Source organism: Natator depressus, chromosome 10 (assembly GCF_965152275.1).
Source record: "Natator depressus isolate rNatDep1 chromosome 10, rNatDep2.hap1, whole genome shotgun sequence".
Lineage (NCBI taxonomy): Eukaryota > Metazoa > Chordata > Testudines > Cheloniidae > Natator > Natator depressus.
This window is the reverse complement of record NC_134243.1, coordinates 50,218,084-50,237,519: the sequence shown is the minus strand read 5'-3', so window position 1 is coordinate 50,237,519 and position 19,436 is coordinate 50,218,084. Positions and strand designations below refer to the sequence as shown.

The 19,436-nt window shown below is 44.0% G+C and overlaps 1 protein-coding gene across 1 annotated transcript in view; it reads right to left on the bottom strand.

Moving 5' to 3' along the window:
• The window catches only part of CIB2 (calcium and integrin binding family member 2), a 100,282-nt gene that overhangs the window by 66,564 nt on the left and 14,282 nt on the right, over positions 1-19,436 (bottom strand). The window contains exon 2 of the mRNA XM_074966099.1: positions 17,436-17,470. Coding sequence (XP_074822200.1) covers positions 17,436-17,470 — 35 coding nt within the window. The remainder of the gene's footprint in view (positions 1-17,435; positions 17,471-19,436) is intronic.

Here is a 19,436-nt window from a genome sequence, read left to right as displayed (position 1 = left end):
TGATGGTGTAAGAATGTGTGTATAGAACAAGAGCCATTGTACTGTTTCAGCTCTGCATTTTTCGCACTGCAGCTTGCTCTAGTAAGAGCTGCGTGCTCCCTCATCAGTAGTTTGCTGCACTTCCTCCCTTTACATGGAGGATTTCCAGCCCCTTAGATGGGGGTCACTGCTGGTATGGCCAGTATGACTCCTAGGCAGATTTCTGCTTGGAAATCCACTCTAAGCTGAAGAAAGCATGCTATGCTGAGCAGCTACTTCCCATCGGTGCACATATCTTTCACCCCCTGGGAGGCAGGAACAGAAGGGATCCTGTAGTATACAGGGCAGAGAAGAGAATGCACCAGTTTCTCCCTCCTTTGCAGGCTTTGAGGCTTGTTGGGTGCATTTGCCCACCCCCTCTGCAGCATGCTGTTTGGCACCATGTTCCCCCACTAGTTTGCTGGCCAGGCTCAGTCCATCTCAAGCATTATAACTTTTATTTACAAAGTTGGTGTGTTCTGGCTGGGAGAGCCAAGCATTCTTGAACACCTGTACTTGCAGGGTTGGGTATTTGCCAAATTGTACCCGTCTAGAGGGAGAAATAGAAACAGACGGGCTTGCCAACAGAAACATTTTTACCGGAATAAAAACTTGTCTGCTGGAAAATTAGATTGACAAAACACATAACAGAAATACCATAGCTCGCCGACTGCCTTACAGGAGACAATTTAACCATTTGCCACCATCAGTAATTACAGGAGAGACAGGTTGTGCACATGCCTTCACTGCTGCACTGAGCTGCACAGAATCTATGTGGTTCTGAGGCAAGAAGACAATAGAAAGGTCCAAACACACCCATGTTCCTACCGGGTTCTGTGTGACTGTTTCCATTTTGATCACGACCAAGGATTGAGCTAGGGCAGGGATCAGCAACCTTTGACATGCAGCCCACCAGGGTAAGCCCCCTGGCAGGCCGGGCCAGTTTGTTTACCTGCCGGGTCCGCAGGTTCAGCCGATCACAGCTCCCACTGGCCGCAGTTCGCCACTCCAGGCCAATGGGGGCTGTGGGAAGCAGGGTGGGCCGAGGGACGTGCTGGCTGCCGCTTCCCGGAGCCCTCATTGGCCTGGAGTGGTGAACCGCGGCCAGTGGGAGCTGTGATCGGCCAAACCTGCGGATGCGGCAGGTAAACAAACTGGCCCGGTCCTCCAGGGGGCTTACCCCTGGGGGCCACGTGCCAAAGGTTGCCAATCCCTGATCTAGACTTTAAATCCTTCTCCACAGTGTATAGGTCTGGGGGAAGTAAGTGTACTCAGTCATCTTTCAGTGGAAAATGTGCATTTAGTATAATTTAAGTAAAAGTGCGATTGGAGAACTGAGACATACTCAGTGATTACGACACGTAACAGTTGTATTCAAAGAGTTTCCATCCAAAGACCTCGGAGCACTTTGCAATGCATAGTTAATTCAACCTCACACTGCCCTGGGAGGCAAGTAAGTATATATATCCCCATTGTACAGATGGCAAAACTATGGCAGAAAGAAAGATGATGTCAGTTGCCCAAGATCATACACTAGCAACAGGAAGTTAACTGACTCCCACTCTGATCTATTCTGCAGATAATATTCTGCACTCAGTGAAGACAGTTATACAGTAAATAAAATGCCACTGATTGGGTTACTGTCTGTCAGATAATGTATGTTGGTTATAGATAAAGTTTCTCAGAACCGTCACACTAGTAGTAGGAGGAAACATGAGGATCCAAAGAAGCCTCCATTCCTTCCTTCCTCCTTCCCATGATTTTCAGCCTTTGATAGTGCTATTCCCATGCTTTTGTTGTTCTAGACACTATGCATCAGATACGAGCATCTTTTCAGCCCATGGAATAACCCATTTTCACTGGGTTTAGCTCCAACTTTAACCCCAAGAATGTCTATTTTCACAAGCCTTTTTTATTATGTAATGCAAGGATCTGAGATTCACACTCTGCTTTCTCTCTCTCGTGGAAATGTGCTCTTTTCTCTCTCTTTGGCCCAGATCCTGCAAGGGGGTTTTTTAGACATGGGTTCCCTCACTCCCCACATGGAGTCCTATCCGAGGATCAGCTCCTTGTTTTCTTTATGTGACCAAAGTCATCGAGGCTGTAAGAGCATGTTTTGGTCTGTGTATCTAGGGAAACATAACAGCCTGGTATGAAATATTGCTTCCTCACAACTTCTGTTATGATACTCAGGATATATTAGGGTTTTGAGGCAGTCAGACTGTGATGTATCACAATAGATAATTGCCACAGGAAAATGCAGCGAGTTGAATTTCACAATAAATTGTTACCATTTCTGGTGTCATTAGTGCCATCTCTTATCCCCAGGTGCCTTACTGAATTGATAAGAGCACGCCAAGACAGTGCTCTGTTTACATTTCTGTACAGTTTTTTTTTCTGTTTTCTAGAAACATCTATTTCCCTGTTTTATTGAGGGGTTCTAAGTTAAATACAATTTGTCATTTGCAACATTCAGTACATCCCTTTCCCAGTTCTTTAATCACTCCACTTGTAAAGCCAGGTTCACTCTTGCTGGTGAATTCCACCTCCTTGAGTTAGCTAGGCTCCATGCACCCGAAAGAGTATTCACCTAAAGGGAGAGCAGGGAGTAGTACTATGTGCAATTCATGTTACAACAGAACCTAAAGGCTTCAAAAAAGATCAGGTCCCTACTGCACTGTATATACAGACAGCAAGAGACTTTCCCTGCTCTGCAGCGGTGCTGGAACAATTTGTATAGAGGGGGTGCTGAGAGCCATTGAACCGAACTGTAAACCCTGGATATGATGGAAATCACTTCAAGCCAGGGGGTGCGGCAGCACCACCAGTACCCCTAGTTACTAGCACCTATGTCTGCAGAGCTTGCAATCTAAATAGAGAAGCCAGACAGAGCGAGTATTATCTATCCCCGTATCTATAGGTGGAGAATAGAAGCAAAGAGAGATTCAGTGACCTGTCCAAGGTCACACACGACATCTATGGCAGACACAAGGATTGACTTCCTTAGTCTCAGTTCAGTGATCTTCGCTATGAGATAATCCATCCTCGCTAACTCCTGACACCTTCCCGTAGGTTCTCTGCCAGGCAGGTAACTTTATCTGTGGCTGGGACTGCCCAGGAGCTCCAGTGGAAAGTGTTGAGAAGTGGTGCCCCAGCCTCATCCGTTGTCCTGACCTGACCTCGTCTCTTGTCCTGCCCAAGCAGTTACTGTGAACTTAAGGCCTTCTCCTCCAATTCCTTTACTCCTACCACTGCTTGGAATGATCTTGGTGAAATGGGGGAGGGGTGCATCAAGGAGCCTACGAATGAGCCAATCTTGTTCCTTCTTACCAGCCCTTACTTCGACTCATCACCCACAGTTCTAACAGCTCAGCAACAGGTTTAACTCCACAGTCCGAACAGCAGAGAAACTGTAGAGCTTGAACTGGTTTTGATGAAGCCAGAAGTAGGGCCCAGAGTACCCCGCACTTCCTCTCCAGGCACCCTATTTTGGGTTATGTGTGTGCAAGAGGGGTGGTGTGAATTTGGCCCATCGCAAGTTGTTGCGTGAATGAAACTGGAAAGCACGTTGAATCCTCTTGTATGGAGTAAATGCAAGCATAGCCATGACAGCTTACTGCAAGTTAGCCTAGCAGGCAAGCAAGGGAGCTGATTCCTGAGCATTCCCAAAGACTTTCACATGGACAAATTCAGCTGCTAGTTTATATTCAATTTTAAAAAGAAGTCATGTTGGTGTTACCATTGGCATAAATGGTAGGATTCTGGAAACAGAGAGGAACTGAACCCAATGCGAACCAGAATGAAAACTAAGCAAGAACATCAATGGTACTGCAGAATCCATTAGCCATCCAGCCTTTCAGCAGAAAGAAAAAACCTCCATTAGCTGATTCAGTAAGAGTCTTATTGATTATAAGCCCTAGATTTGAAGGGAGAACTTTACACCCTAGTGTACTATCCAGATACGAGAAGATTCACCAATAGGCATAGAAGGCCCTGTTCTCCACTGTACAAGAGTAGACAGCTCCCTATTGTTGGGAGTGAAGGTGTATTTAAGCCTGACAGAAGCCTGTTGTGATTTAACAGGTTTACAATTTGACCATATGTAGTGTGGCTAGGGTGACCATATTTCCTTATGCTGAATATGGGACACCTGGTAAAATTACTCATATTCAAGCAAGTTCAATGGCTATCAGAGCTATGCAGTACAAACATTCAGATTAACATCAAGTTGACTGAACCTCTGTTAAAAAGAAATACTGCATAGTTGGATTCGTTTTACTTACCTTTTTATCTTTAAAGCTTTAGGGTTCACACGGGGAGACAGGACACACACACACTCCCCTACACTCTCTCACACAGGGGTTGGGGGGGGTGACCGACCGATCAGACCCACCCTGCCTGGTGCTCTCCGCCCTGCATGCCTGGCTGGGCCCCCGGGATGGACCCACCTCTCCTGGTACCTGGCGCCGTGTCTTCCCAAGGCAACACGTCTTCCCCTGCTCCCCAGATTTCTGCCAGGATTCATATCAGAATGTGGCCAGCAGCAGCATTTTGGCACTGTGGGGGAGGGAAGGGATGGGAGCTGCTTCCAGCCATGGGGCGGGAGGGGGAAGGGAAGGGATGACCTAGCCCGTGTCTTTGCAGAATTCATCTCTTCCCACCCATCCCCCACTCCCCTGTGGCTGGAAGCAGCTTGTCCCTTCCTGCCCATGCAGTATCAGGAGGCAGCTAACACCTCCAGGCTGCTGCAGGCCACCAACAGAACCCAGCTGCCACCTGTTCCCCAACTACAGCATGGGCAGGAAGAGGTTAATCCCTAAGGATGCATTTTGTGCACCAGGGCCCAGGGAACCTGACTGCAGGGGCTTCAGCAAACCCAGCCAGAGAGGTGGCTCAGCAGGGGAGGGTGCCTAGAGAACGGAGCAGGTGAAAAGGGTGCTAAGCCCCTGCCCAGGGGGCTGCTGTGGAGCCTGCAGGGTCGGGGCATGAACAGGCAGGAAATCACTTCCCCCCTTGCCACTCCAGAGCTTAGCTGAGGGGCGGAGAGGCTTCCCTGTGCCAGTGCTGTGCCAGGCTTTAGCATATGCGGGGCTTGGCTCCTCCTGGCCAGAGCCCCAGTCCCAAGGGTCTTGGGCTTTCCAAGGGCGCCAGCCCAGCCAGAGGCAGTGAGGGAAGGAAGGAGCCTTCCAGCCAGGCTGTTGGTGAGCTTAGCACTCCAGCTAGGGGCTGGTTCTCCGCACAGAGCTGGGAGCAGGCTGCACCCTGCCAGTGGGGATATGGAGGAGCAGCGGGGCTGGGGGCTGTGAAGGGGCAAAGCAGGGAGAAGACAGCAAGAGGGGGAGCACGTAAAGGGACAATAGGTGGGCAGCAGAGGCAACACATAACCAGCAACCCCCTGGCACCTACCAACACTCACCGGCCACCGCAGCTCACAGCCAGTGCCGTCCAGAAACGGGATGGGGGCAGGGTCCTGCTGGCTGAGAGCCGGCACGCAGCAGGGGCTGCACTGATGGAACAGCAGGGGGAGCAGCCGACCCCACACGCTGCAGCTTTGCCCCGCCATCAGCATTGCACACCCATCCCCATCGTCAATCACTGGACCCTGCCACTCACTGCTGGTGGGCAGGCAGCTGGCGAGCAAAGATCCGCCCAGCAGCAGGACCCAGCAGCAGGACCCACCAGTACTCACTGTGGGAGACAGAAAATACGGGACAATTTGCCCGTTTCTAAGAAAAAGTAGGGACACCTGCAGGAGGGCCTAAATATGGGACTGTCCCTTTAAAAATGGGACGTCTGGTCACCCTAAGTGTGGCGCATGTGTAAGAAATTGCAGAGTAATCAAGTTTGTGAGGAAAACAGAAGATGCAAGCAACTACAGAGCTAGAAAAGACCGGCATAAAGTTGGAAGTTGGCACAATACTTTTACTGACAGGGCTAGAGAACTGATAGAGAAATGAGAAACTAATACATATGTATTAAAAAAAAAGCTATATAAAATCAGCTTAATAAAGGGAAGCAGAAGCTGTTAATTGTCCAGTGCTGGAGAGACAATAGTGAGATCGTCCTGATATGCTCCCAATTGTAATGAACTGATCCCTGCTTGTGGTGTTCTGCCTTAACAAAGATTTGTTAGACCTATCTGCTGAGTGGTGAATTTCAATCCAACACCTATCAGGTGCACTTTACACCCCATGTCAGTGGCTTAGCTGGGATCCACACAAGCTCCACTGGGGGGAGGAGGGAAAGAATTTGGGCAAAGGGAAGGGGTGTAGCCAGTGGTCCACCATAAAAGCAGATCTGATGTCCACAAACCATTATCTAGTGGATGCCTAAGAATCAGAGCTCCTATTCCAGCCTGGGGATTTTAGGGGCTGCAGAGCCTATGGATCTAGGTGATAGGTATTTTAGAAATAATTCAACCTAGCTACTATAAAGCCCTTTCCATTTATATAATTCAAAGCACTTTACAAAGAAGTACACGATTCATTATTTCCATTTTAAAGATGAAAAGCATAGTGATAAAGTGCCTTGCCCAAGGTCATATAAGCAAGTCAGTGGTAAAGCAGGGAGCAGAACCGCCGTCTTCTGATTCCCATCTAGTATTCTGCCACTAGATTAGATTGCTTCCTCATACCCTGCCCTGGGGTTCGGAGATGAATTCTATCCCCCAATCTGCATGTAGATCCCTGAACAGAGCGCCTGTTTCTGTTGGAGCAGTGACTCATAAGCTCCATGAGCCCCTCTATACCATATCACAATATGTCTTACAGGGGGAAATACTACCAGGTATTTTTCTTCAAGAATAAGTGCCAAAATTATAAAAGTTTGAAAAAGGAAAATGTAATATAATGTTTCCAGAAGTGGGCCACTTGGAATACTGTGGACTATGCCCAAATCAGAGGGGAAGAGAGATCTTTTGCCCCAGAGATCCCCTAGGGGTGATGGAGTAAAAAGAAAGAACTTGTGGCTCTTATATACAAAATTAAACACCTAGTTATTGCCATCAGTACCAAGGGCCCCATATTCAGTGAGGTCCTATCTTGTTGATACTGCACACACACAACCCTTCCTCCCCCAGAGTACTGATACATAAACTGCTGCCTGTCAGCTTTTTGTAGGAGTCTGTTCTTCATCTTCATCCATTATCTGTGACTATGTATTACTAATGTGCTATTAGATCACCATATATTTTTGCAGTGCAAGAACTTGTATGTCATTTTTCCTCATTATAGTTTTCAAATTAGTAGCAGAATAAGAAGCAATACAGGCCACAGATTTCTTCAGGGTCAATTATCCTTGATAAATTAGCCCTGAATTTTTAACCATAGCACTGTCCAGAGCAGATTGAGTAATTTGCTACACAAAGCTGTACATGTGATATTGACAACATACAGTGCTAAGACTTATGTGCCTTTTTACATGTTGTGAGAGAAAATAATTCTGAAGCCCATAGATTGTTTCCATATAATAATATACAAATCCCGACTTTGGGGTTCCCTAATATTAAGGAAGGACTCTGAGCACTATGCTATTTTAAAACAATTTTTCTTCCCTGTACTACTGACATCTTACCTTGTTCTAGATGAAAGGATTTTAAAGGTCTATTTTAGTTCTCACTGCTTGTTTAATTTTTGCATTTCACTGAGCTTGGACAATGAAGAAAAACTAATAAAAAAGACTGGACATTTATATGGCTAAGGATGTCCAGAGTTATAATAAGGATATTTAAAAGACCAAGAGTTTTGGGAGGGATATCCGTGTTGCTAACTCATGATTGTATCAAGAGTCTCACAATATTTGTTGATTTTCTTAAAGCCCCAGCTCCTGGAGTCATGTTATTACATGAGAATCTCAGCTTTCATTTTAAAAACAGTTACTAGCCCTCATGGTTGTGGAAAAAGCATGAAAATGTAAATTCTAAAGGCTCAGAAACCAGAAACCAAATTAAAAGCACCCAAAAAACCTTATTTTTAGAAATCAAATGATCTTTTAGGCCCTAACTCATGATTTTTCAATGTTTGGGGCTGGCAATATTGGAATATAAACCCATGCTTCAGATCACAAACCATCCCTGTTAGACTAAATTAGGCTGACCAGATAGCAAGTGTGAAAAATCGGGACGGGGGTGGGGCATAATAGGAGCCTATATAAGAAAAAGCCCCAAATATCAGGACTGTCCGTATAAAATCGGGACACCTGGTCACCCTAGACTAAATGCAGGTTACAGCTAGTGAAATTGTAGGGACTGTGCTATGAAGGAGGTCACTCTAGATGGTCATAATGGTCTCTTTTGGCCTTGAAATCTACAAGCATCTAACTAATGTTTTATTTCCCAATCTCCTTTCCCTGGGGCCAAGTTATTCCATAGCTACCCACTGCGGGGTTTATTGCACCTGCCTCAGAAACAGCGGACACCGGCACTGTTGGACACAAGATATTGAACTAGAGAGATCACTGGTCTGATTTGTTATGGCAATTCCAATGTTCCTAATATCATTACTATGTATCATTTGTGTCGCTGTAGTATCTAGGAGCACCACTCAGAGAACAGGATCCCTTGTGCCAAGTGCTGTATAAACAGAACAAAACAAAACAAAACAAAAGACTGGCCCCTGCCCAAAGAGCTTACTATCTAATCAAATACAATGTTTTTGTTACTCATATATTCAAAAGTGGCAACTAACTTTGAATTCTTCATAAGTCTCAGTTTTAGGTTCCATGCTCTAGCACAAGGCTTCATCATTTGGGATGCAGACACCTCTGAGGAATGGTTTTGGTTTTAGTTTTTTTAAGAAGACAAAAGTTTTCCATTGGAATTTCAAAAATCACACCCATATTCCTAGTGCTCTTACATTTGGTAAAGGTTTGTTGACACAAAGTCTAAATTTTGGACCACGTATGTTACTGGATATTTTGCTGTAAGCTAAACATAAGCATGTTGCATAACCATCTCTGTTACAGAGGGGGAAATAGAGCACACTCACGGGCTTGGAAGGGTGATGCTCACGCTAGTTTAGTCGTATTGAGAAAACTCCACAAAAGAGAAGAGAGCACGAAGGATTCTTCACAAAACTAACCATGACAACTGTGCTTTTGTGGTTGTCTTTTACCTGCCTCATTGAGTCTTTTTGTGTGTGCCTACCTCCCAGGTAAATCGCCTGGATTAAACAAAACATAAAACTGAAACAGAGCCTACATTTTACAGGATCATCACATACCCTAATACTAACCAACCCTGTGAGCACACAACAAGGTAGAGAGAAAGAAACTTAGGGAATTAACTCTTTGCCTGCCAGCTTCTGAGAAGGAGAGATAGGAGACCCATTGTCACTGTGCCTCCCTAAGCCAAGGAGACACTTGATTTTTGTTCCATGTAACTTTGGTGGCTCTTCTGCCTCTGTAATGCTAGGAACATTGAAATGAACTGCTCCTGTGTCTCAGCTGACTAGAGACCACTATTAAAAACTTGACCTTTGTATAATAAACCTGTGCGGTGCTATTCCCCCCATGCATTCTCTTAAATCCTGATTCTGCAAACACTTATGCACATGCTTAAACTTTAAGCCTGAGTAGTTCCATTGACATCAGAGGCACTGCTTGCCTGCTTTATGCCCCCATAACAAAGTGATTTGATCCTGACGTTACAACAGCACAGTCTGAACTGTAGGTTAAAACAATATAGCTGAGTAATTGGATGAATCAGGGAAGTGATAATGGGACAGAGAACCTATTTCCTTGGGTCGCTCATTCATATCTGCTCCAAGTCAACAGTGACCAATAGTCCCTACCAGTTGTAAAGGTTGTTCTACTGTTTATGTGAAATAAGTTGATGGTCTCAGACCAGTTCTCTGTCATAGTGCACATGCTCCAGATCATACAAAACACCATTACATTTGCATTCCTTCTATCAGTCTCAGTGAACGGGCCAATGATTAAATGGGTATAATTCCAGATCCTCAAAGATATTTAGGTATGTAACTCCATTGACTTCAACAGGAGTTAAGTGCCTAAATACCTTTGAAAATCTGAGCCATAGTCCCTGCGTTCCCTTCTAGGTCAGTGATCAGGGATCAGGCACATTAACAGGGCAGCATGGGGAAGCTTGCATTGCTGCTGTCTGCTCTCTAACTGTGGACAAAGACCTCCTGTCCCCAGAGCCGTCAGTCCATCACCATCCACAAGCTAGATTCACTAAATGAAATACTGTAGGGAAAAGTCTCCAAACAAAACTTCTGCTTTAACAAAAGTGATGCAATTCATCAGCCTTGGCTTCAATCTATCTCTAGGTTGTACACTGAAATATATGTTTGCATATATAAAAAAGTTTTTGAGACAAACAATGACCACAATAAGCAGAAACCTATTTTACCTTCTACAAATGATCTTCTAGATTTTCCTTCTGTCAGATGGCTTAGGAAGATCAAACACACTAGCTAATACTTCCCAGCTTGTGAGACTAAGATCACATAATGTTAACAGCGATCGTTGTGAAGGGGCCTTGCTAAAATCAAAGGCTAAGTAATTTTAAAAAAATCAAGAAGATTAAGATTCCCAGGAAGTAGAATATTATTAATTCAGAGTCATCGGGAGGAAACCTCCTGAGCCTAGAAACTGACAACCGCACAAATCCATTGCATGATGAGACCCAGCCAGTGTAACAGGGACTAGAGACCTAGACAATGCCATAAGGCAACCAATCTCTGGCAGTGAGCCAAAGAGATAAAAACACTAAGATGTGGGAGGATCCTGTTGAACAAATTACTTCATTGCCGCTATAGAGATTCATCACCAGTGACAAGTGCCTGTCAATGCAGTTAGATTGGCTGTGGTTTCAATCAGCCAGCTGGAGTAGGACAACATTAATCAGTTAGGCTTACTTTCATAGAAACAAAGGATGGATTCAATTGCTCGCCACATCAGCAAGTAGCACATAAAATGGACACGTGCTTGGTAATCAATAATAACCCAGAGAATTGCTCAAATGAGCTTGTAAATCACATAAGCATCTGAACCTATTCCATGTTAACTATTTCTGCAGCTGTTTAGTTGCTATTGCAGAAACATTTTCTTTGTACAGACACCTATCAGGAGTTTTAACTAGGGTTTCCCCTACAATAACATATTAATCATGATCTCTACTTGGAAATTTGCTCTCTTATATTGTCTCTTTCAAATCCAGTTAAATGTCATTAGCGTCTCAGTCATTACTGTGCTTGTTCAAATTTCATGAATCCATTTATTACACAGACTTGTGCCATGCGGAGCAATGACACCACACAAGTTGTTCTAAATTATGTATAATAGCTACAATTTGCCAGTTTTTAGATTACTGTGATTACCCTGGGACGGCTATAGATGGCATAGTTTAGAACAGCCCATAGGCTGCTCTAATTTATGCTGGGGGTCATTTTGACCCCAGGATAGCCCAGAATTGGAAGCACAAAGGTGGCCTTCCCTTCCCACACTGCAGTGAGTCTAGACTTGGTACAGCTGAGATTCTAGCCCAGAGTACAGACAGCTGAAGTAAGCTGGTCACTGGTGCAGGGCTGTGAGGGGGCTGGGTATAAAGCAGTTTTTCTCTGATAAGAAAAAAAATTCTTCTGCATGTTCAGCTTTAGCAGTTTGGGAATAAGAACTTTAATGAAGAAAATTAAATCCTTACTTCCTTTCTTTGCTGGGATTCCACATTTTTGAGCCTACATCTGTTTTTTCCAAATATTAAATTCTTGCCACAAATTTAGTCGACACATTAGTACTGATTGTCACCCGAGACATATTCAGCCAGGCCTCCAATGCAGGTGTTCTGAATTCTTCATTGGTCTGTAATTTTTTCTCTCTGGACTGCCTATCCTGCATATTTCAGAGTAGCAGCCATGTTATTCTGCATCTGCAAAAAGAACAGGAGTACTTGTGGCACCTTAGAGACTAACAAATTAATTAGAGCATAAGCTTTCGTGGGCTACAGCCCACTTCATTGGATGCATAGAATGGAACATATAGTAAGAAGATATATACATACAGAGAAGGTGGAAGTTGCCAAACTGTAAGAGGCTAATTAATTAATATAAGCTATTATCAGCAGGAGAAAATAACTTTTGTAGTGATAATCAAGATGGCCCATTTAGACAGTTGACAAGAAGGTGTGAGGATACTTAACACAGGGAAATAGATTCAATATGTATAATGATCCAGCCGCTCCCAGACTCTATTCAAACCCAAGTTAATGGTATCTAGTTTGTATATTAATTCAAGCTCAGCAGTTTCTCATTGGAGTCTGTTTTTGAAGCTTTTCTGTTGCAAAATTGCCACCCTTAATTCTTTTACTGAGTGGCCAGAGAGGCTGAAGTGTTCTCCTACCCGTTTTTGAAAGTTACGATTCCTGATGCCAGATTTGTGTCCATTTATTCTTTTGCGTAGAGACAGTCCGATTTGGCCAATGTACAAGGCAGAGGGGCATTGCTGGCACATGATGGCATATATCACATTGGTAGATGTGCAGGTGAATGAGCCCCTGATGGCGTGACTAATGTGATCAGGTCCTATGATGGTGTCACTTGAATAAATATATGGACAGAGTTGGCATCGGGCTTTGTTGCAAGGATAGGTTCCTGGGTTATTTTTTTTTATTGTGTGGTGTGTGGTTGCTGGAGAATATTTGCTTCAGGTTGGGGGGCTGTCTGTAAGCGAGGACTGGTCTGTCTCCCAAGATCTGTGACAGTGAGGGATCATTTTTCAGGATAGGTTGTAAATCTTTGATGATACGCTGGAGAGGTTTTAGTTGGGGGCTGAAGGTGACAGCTAGTGGCATTCTGTTATTGTCTTTGTTGGGCCTGTCCTGTAGTAAGTGACTTCTGGGTACTCTTCTGGCTCTGTCAATCTGTTTTTTCACTTCAGCAGGTGGGTATTGTAGTTTTAAGAATGCTTGATAGAGATCTTGTAGGTGTTTGTCTCTGTCTGAGGGGTTGGAGCAAATGCAGTTGTATCGTAGAGCTTGGCTGTAGACAATGGATCGTGTGGTGTGTCCTGGATGGAAGCTGGAGGCATGTAGGTAAATATAGCGGCCAGTAGGTTTCCGGTATAGGGTGGTGTTTATGTGACCATCACTTATTAGCACAGTAGTGTCCAGGAAATGGAACGCTCGTGTGGATTGGTCTAGGCTGAGGTTGATGGTGGGATGGAAATTGTTAAAATCATGGTGGAAGTCCTCAAGGGCTTCTTTTCCCTAGGTCCAGATGATGAAGATGTCGTCAATGTAGCGCAAGTAGAGTAGGGGCATTAGGGGACGAGAGCTAAGGAAGCATTGTTCTAAATCAGCCATAAAAATGTTGGCATACTGTGGGGCCATGTGGGTACCCATAGCAGTGCCGCTGACTTGAAGGTATATATTGTCCCCAAATGTGAAATAGTTGTGGGTGAGGACAAAGTCACAAAGGTCAGCCACCAGGTTTGCCGTGACATTATTAGCCTCTTACAGTTTGTATGGCAACTTCCACCTTCTCTGTATGTATATATATATCTTCTTACTATATGTTCCATTCTATGCATCCAATGAAATGGGCTGTAGCCCACAAAAGCTTATGCTCTAATATATTTGTTAGTGTCTTAAGTGCCACAAGTACTCCTAACCTGCATACTGTATGTTTAGCAGAAATTCATCCCATCTCTGACTGTGATGAAGTCAATGATTCTCTCAGGCTATTGGTTCTATTACTGAGTGTTTCCAGCATGCCCTCAGAAATGAACTAATAGGAGAGAGGGAGAAATGACTCCAGAGAGAAAGGCTCTGAAATGACTCCAGAGAGAAAGGCATTGAATCAGGCTTGGCAAATCACCACATCTAAAAAAGGTTCAAACATTCTGACCTTCTGTTAACATGTCTCTATGAAATTGGAACTCACAGCCAACCAGAAACTTGACCATAAACCACTTAACTTTGTGTCACCTAAGAGTGCATCAGAAGGATGCCTGCTGTAAGAAACTCTAGCTTATATGTCGAAGACTCTAACTTATTAAAGAGTTTTATAACCTTCTCCCAGATCAATATTTTTTAATAGATTCTCCTCAGAAATTAAGTCAGGTTTTCTGGCCTTTTGTTCTCCAGATCCTATCCACATACCACTTTCCTCAGCATGGGAATGATCAAAAGCATTCTCCACCCTTGTGCTGCTGAGAATGCTCTTGAGATTAAAGCCCAGGAGTGGAAATCAAGAGAGCTGTGTGTTAGTCCTAACTCATTCCTAACTACAGACTCCCTGTCCTATCTACAGACTCGGTTCTAACTACAGACTTCCTGTATGAAACATGGCAAGTCGCTTATCTTCCTTAAGTTTCCCCTATCTAAAATGGAGATCATCATAATTACTTCCCTCACAGGAGTGTAGTCCAGTTACAATTAATCCATTAATGTTTATAAAGTGCTTTGAGTTCCACAGAGGGAAGGGGCTTTAGAAGTTCATTTTAGAGATGTGTATAAAAGTGTGTGTGTGTGTGTGTGCATATGAAAATCAAAATAACCTGTGCAATAGGAGTGCAACATCAGCTGATTTTTACAGAGCTCTGGATGGATACGCTGCTGCCATTCAGCATAAACAGGCTGAATTGTCACAGGAAACTGTATGCTTTCTCCCAGTATCAAACTCCCAGGAATATCACTGAACAATTTCTAAAAGTTATATTACCATTTGTCCATTAGTTTGGTGCCCACTTCACTCTTCTGTACCAATTGTGACAAATTCTGTTATTGTCTAAGTTGCTGTTCTTCAGCAGAACAGAGAGTCCTGCAGCCTTGACTGGACATATAATTATCATTCATTTTTATTTTATCTGCATGGCTTTTTGTCAGGTACACTGAACACAGAAATGACATGTCTTTCCAGCTGTAATGATAACATATCGTTCCTGGGGGTACACAACTGGGGAGGAACGCTTTGTCAAAGAAGTTACAGCCAGGCCTACAACAAACCACAAACTGTGGGATAATTTTTAGCCATAGCCTTTGGTAGGGAATGGTTCAGAGCTGCCTAACCCCAGCAGGAACTCCTGGGGGTGTGTGTGACATTGCACTCCATATGTTTATGGAAATATGCTTATGAGCGTGAATATAAGGTAACTGGAATATGCTTTATGCAAAAGGTCTCCTGTAAGGTATCATTACAAAGCTTATAATCTACTGAGTGTGTTCATCCTATTTGTATGAATGTATATTCTTGTATCCAAAGATAGAAATATGAAGTATTACTCTGAAATCCTATTGTAATTATGCAAAGTGTGGACCATTAATAGTGGTTTAGAATCTTGATCGCTCCCATCGACCAGGACAATTGGTTGTAAATGGCTCTGTTTACTTGTAAGCCTTCCTGTATATGTGGGTGCCAGCCAGTGAGTAATGAAGTCTCACGGGACATGTGAACATGTCACATGATACTGGAATCCATCTTAAACCTGGTGCTTTTCCATTTAGAAGGAAGGGTAGGTACCTAGAGAGAGACAAAGGATTCCCGCCTTGTGCCAAAGATATAAAAGGAGGTGGAACAGAACAAAGGGGGCTGTAGTCATGAGAAACCCCTAGTTACCACCTGAGCTGGAACTAACAAGAACTGTACCGGGGAAAGGATTGGGCCCAGACTAAGAAGGAGTCTAGTCTGTGAAAGAAGCTTATTGGAATATCTCTGAGGGTGACATTTACCTGTATTCAGTTTCTTAAATGTATTAGGTTTAGACTTGCGTGTTTTGTTTTATTTTGCTTGGTAACTTACTTTGTTCTGTCTGTTATTACTTGAAACCACTTAAATCCTACTTTTTATACTTAATAAAATCACTTTTGTTTATTAATGAACCCAGAGTAAGTGATTAATACCTGGGGGAGAAAACAGCTGTGCATATCTCTCTATCAGTGTTATAGAGGGTGGACAGTTTATGAGTTTACCCTATATAAGCTTTATACAGAGTAAAATGAATTTATTTGGGGTTTGGATCCCATTGGGAGCTGGGTATCCGGGTGCTGGAGACAGGAAACCTGCTGAGCAGTTTTAAAGTCTGCAGGTTTGGGGGCATAGTTCAGACCCTGGGTCTGTGTTGCAGCGGAGTAGCGTGTCTGGCTCAACAAGACAGGGTTCTGGAGTCCCAAGCTGGCAGGGAAAATTGGCTCAGAGGTAATTTCAGGTGACAGTCCCAAGGGGGTCTCTGTGACCAAGTCACAGTATGCACCTGAGAAAGGTTCAATGTCTGGGGGCTTAAGGTGAGAGGGTAGCAGCTGCTTCACATACATTTGAAGAGGTTAGTGCCTGTCTTGGTGCTAGCTTGGAACAGCTTTTCACACCTTGTGTTCAGGGACTGGGTTTGTCTGGCCCTTGCATCCATTCCCACCCTTGCACACATGCTCAGAGTTAGCACAATCTAGCCAATTCACATCACAGAAATGCTCTCTCACAGCCCTGCAGTATTTTAGATAATAAATTACAGACAGTAGAGACCTGGGACACATTCAGCCCCCGCATAAGTGGATGCATCTCTCAGTGGCTTTGAGGAAGCCCAGGACAAGACTGCATCCTTTCCTCTGTGCATAGTGAGATAATCCAAGTTATTGGCTAAAACTCACCTCCACTTTCCCAATAACTGTGTACTCACCATGGAGCCATTTAGTCTTTTGTGGACAGAACTCATTGAACATTTGACTCACAGAGTTTTACAGACACAAGGCAAAGGCAAATAGTGTTTTCCACACAGACCACATTTATTCCTGAGCTCAACACAGCTCCTAACATTTGCAAAGACAAAAACCTTTTACCTGCCATTTCTCACAGATGATCGATCACAGTATGGCTCAATCCTGCACTATTGATGCAGGCAAAACACCTCCACTGAAGTCAATGAGATTTTTGCCCGCTTCAGAAGGATGGGATTAGGCCCTACTATCTTCATGAAAATTAAGCTGTCCATAAACCAACACATTTTAATGTTACTGCAATTTCGGCCCCACCTGTCCTGCTCACGCAAAACTTTCACTAACAAGAAAGGATGGGGCCTTTAATGGTTTAACTGAGCAGGTGTGCAAGGGTATAGCAAATACAAAGTTCTTTTAGATGACAGTACAAGTTGGCAGGCATTCAACAGAGGAATGACTTCCCTGAGTTTCCCTGCCATGATACTACAAGAGTTGGTTTTTTGCTCTCGCCTGTCTTGCCAGTGTAACAGTATTACAAAAAGAACAGTAGCAGAACTGATTCCCTAGCTAGTAGCGTATTGGTGAGTTCATACATTTGAGTATTATAGGTACATTTTAGGACCAAATCCTGTGATCATTTACTCACATGAATAATCCCATTGTCTTTACTGAGTTTCCTCACATGAGTGAGGAGAGCATAATTTGGCCCTTTCCATACAAATTATGAAGGAAGAATGGAGTATGATCTGCTTACCGAAGGATTTCTTTCCGAGTGAAGAAGGTACAATCCTGTTAAAAAAGAAAACACATTATTGTACTAGAGAGATACAGCTATCAATTGCAAGAAAATGGCTTCTACATTCATGGAAAGAAGATAAGTTTATGCATAGAATCACTACAAAAGGTTTTCTTCCCCCCCCTCCTCCCCCCGCTCTCCTGCTGGTATTAGCTCATCTTAAGTGATCACTCTCCTTACAGTGTGTATGATAACACTCATCATTTCATGTTCTCTGTGTATATAAATCTCCCCACTGTATTTTCTACTGAATGCATCCGATGAAGTGAGCTGTAGCTCATGAAAGCTTATGCTCAAATAAATTGGTTAGTCTCTAAGGTGCCACAAGTCCTCCTTTTCTTTTTGCGAATACAGACTAACACGGCTGCTACTCTGAAACCTGTCAACACTGCATTTAGCCGTATGGAGTGGAAATCTATCAACTTCATGAAAAAACTCGTACAGATACAGACAGACATCATCTTCCTTTCCAAATGCAAACAGATGGACATCATACCAAAAGGACTGAAGGTAAAAAATCCATTACAATCTACATACCACACAGACTATGCTGACAGCTTGTGCCACACGCTCTCAAAGAAACTGCGGAACCACCTGATCAACATCCTCTGCAGCAAACGGAAAGATTAAGAATGAGCTCTCAAAACTGGATACTCTCATAAAAAACCAACCTTCCACACAAACTTCCTCGTGGCTGGACTTTACAAAAACTAGACAAGCCATTTACAACACACACTTTGCTTCTCTACAAAAGAAAAAGGACACTAAACTATCTAAACTACTACATGCCACAAGGGGCCACAGCAATGGTTCCCTTAACCCACCCAGCAATATTGTTAATCTATCCAACTATACTCTTAGCCCAGCAGAAGAATCTGTCCTATCTCGGGGCCTCTCCTTCTGCCCCTCCACCCCCACGAACATGATACAGTTCTGTTGTGACCTAGAATCCTATTTTCGACGTCTCCGACTCAAGGAATATTTCCAACACACCTCTGAACAACATACTAACCCACAGAGACCTTCCTACCAATACTACAAAAAGAAGGATTCTGGGTGGACTCCTCCTGAAGGTCGAAACAACAGACTGGACTTCTACATAGAGTGCTTCCGCCGACGTGCACGGGCTGAAATTGTGGAAAAGCAGCATCACTTGCCCCATAACCTCAGCCGTGCAGAACACAATGCCATCCACAGCCTCAGAAACAACTCTGACATCATAATCAAAAAGGCTGACAAAGGAGGTGCTGTCGTCATCATGAATAGGTCAGAATATGAACAAGAGGCTGCTAGGCAGCTCTCCAACACCACTTTCTACAAGCCATTACCCTCTGATCCCAATGAGGGTTACCAAAAGAAACTACACCATTTGCTCAAGAAACTCCCTGAAAAAGCACAAGAACAATTCCGCACAGACACACCCCTGGAACTCCGACCTGGGGTATTCTATCTGCTACCCAAGATCCATAAACGTGGAAATCCTGGACACCCTATCATCTCAGGCACTGGCACTCTGACAGCAGGATTGTCTGGCTATGTAGACTCCCTCCTCAGGCCCTACGCTACCAGCACTCCCAGCTATCTTCGAAACACCACTGACTTCCTGAGGAAACTACAATCCATCAGTGATCTTCCTGAAAACACCATCCTGGCCACTATGGATGTAGAAGCCCTCTACACCAACATTCCACACAAAGATGGACTACAAGCCATCAGGAACAGTATCCCCGACAATGTCACGGCAAACCTGGTGGCTGAACTTTGTGACTTTGTCCTCACCCACAACTATTTCACATTTGGGGACAATATATACCTTCAAGTCAGCAACACTTCTATGGGTACCCGCATGGCCCCACAGTATGCCAACATTTTTATGGCTCACTTAGAACAATGCTTCCTCAGCTCTCATCTCCTAATGCCCCTACTCTACTTGCACTATATTGATGACATCTTCATCAT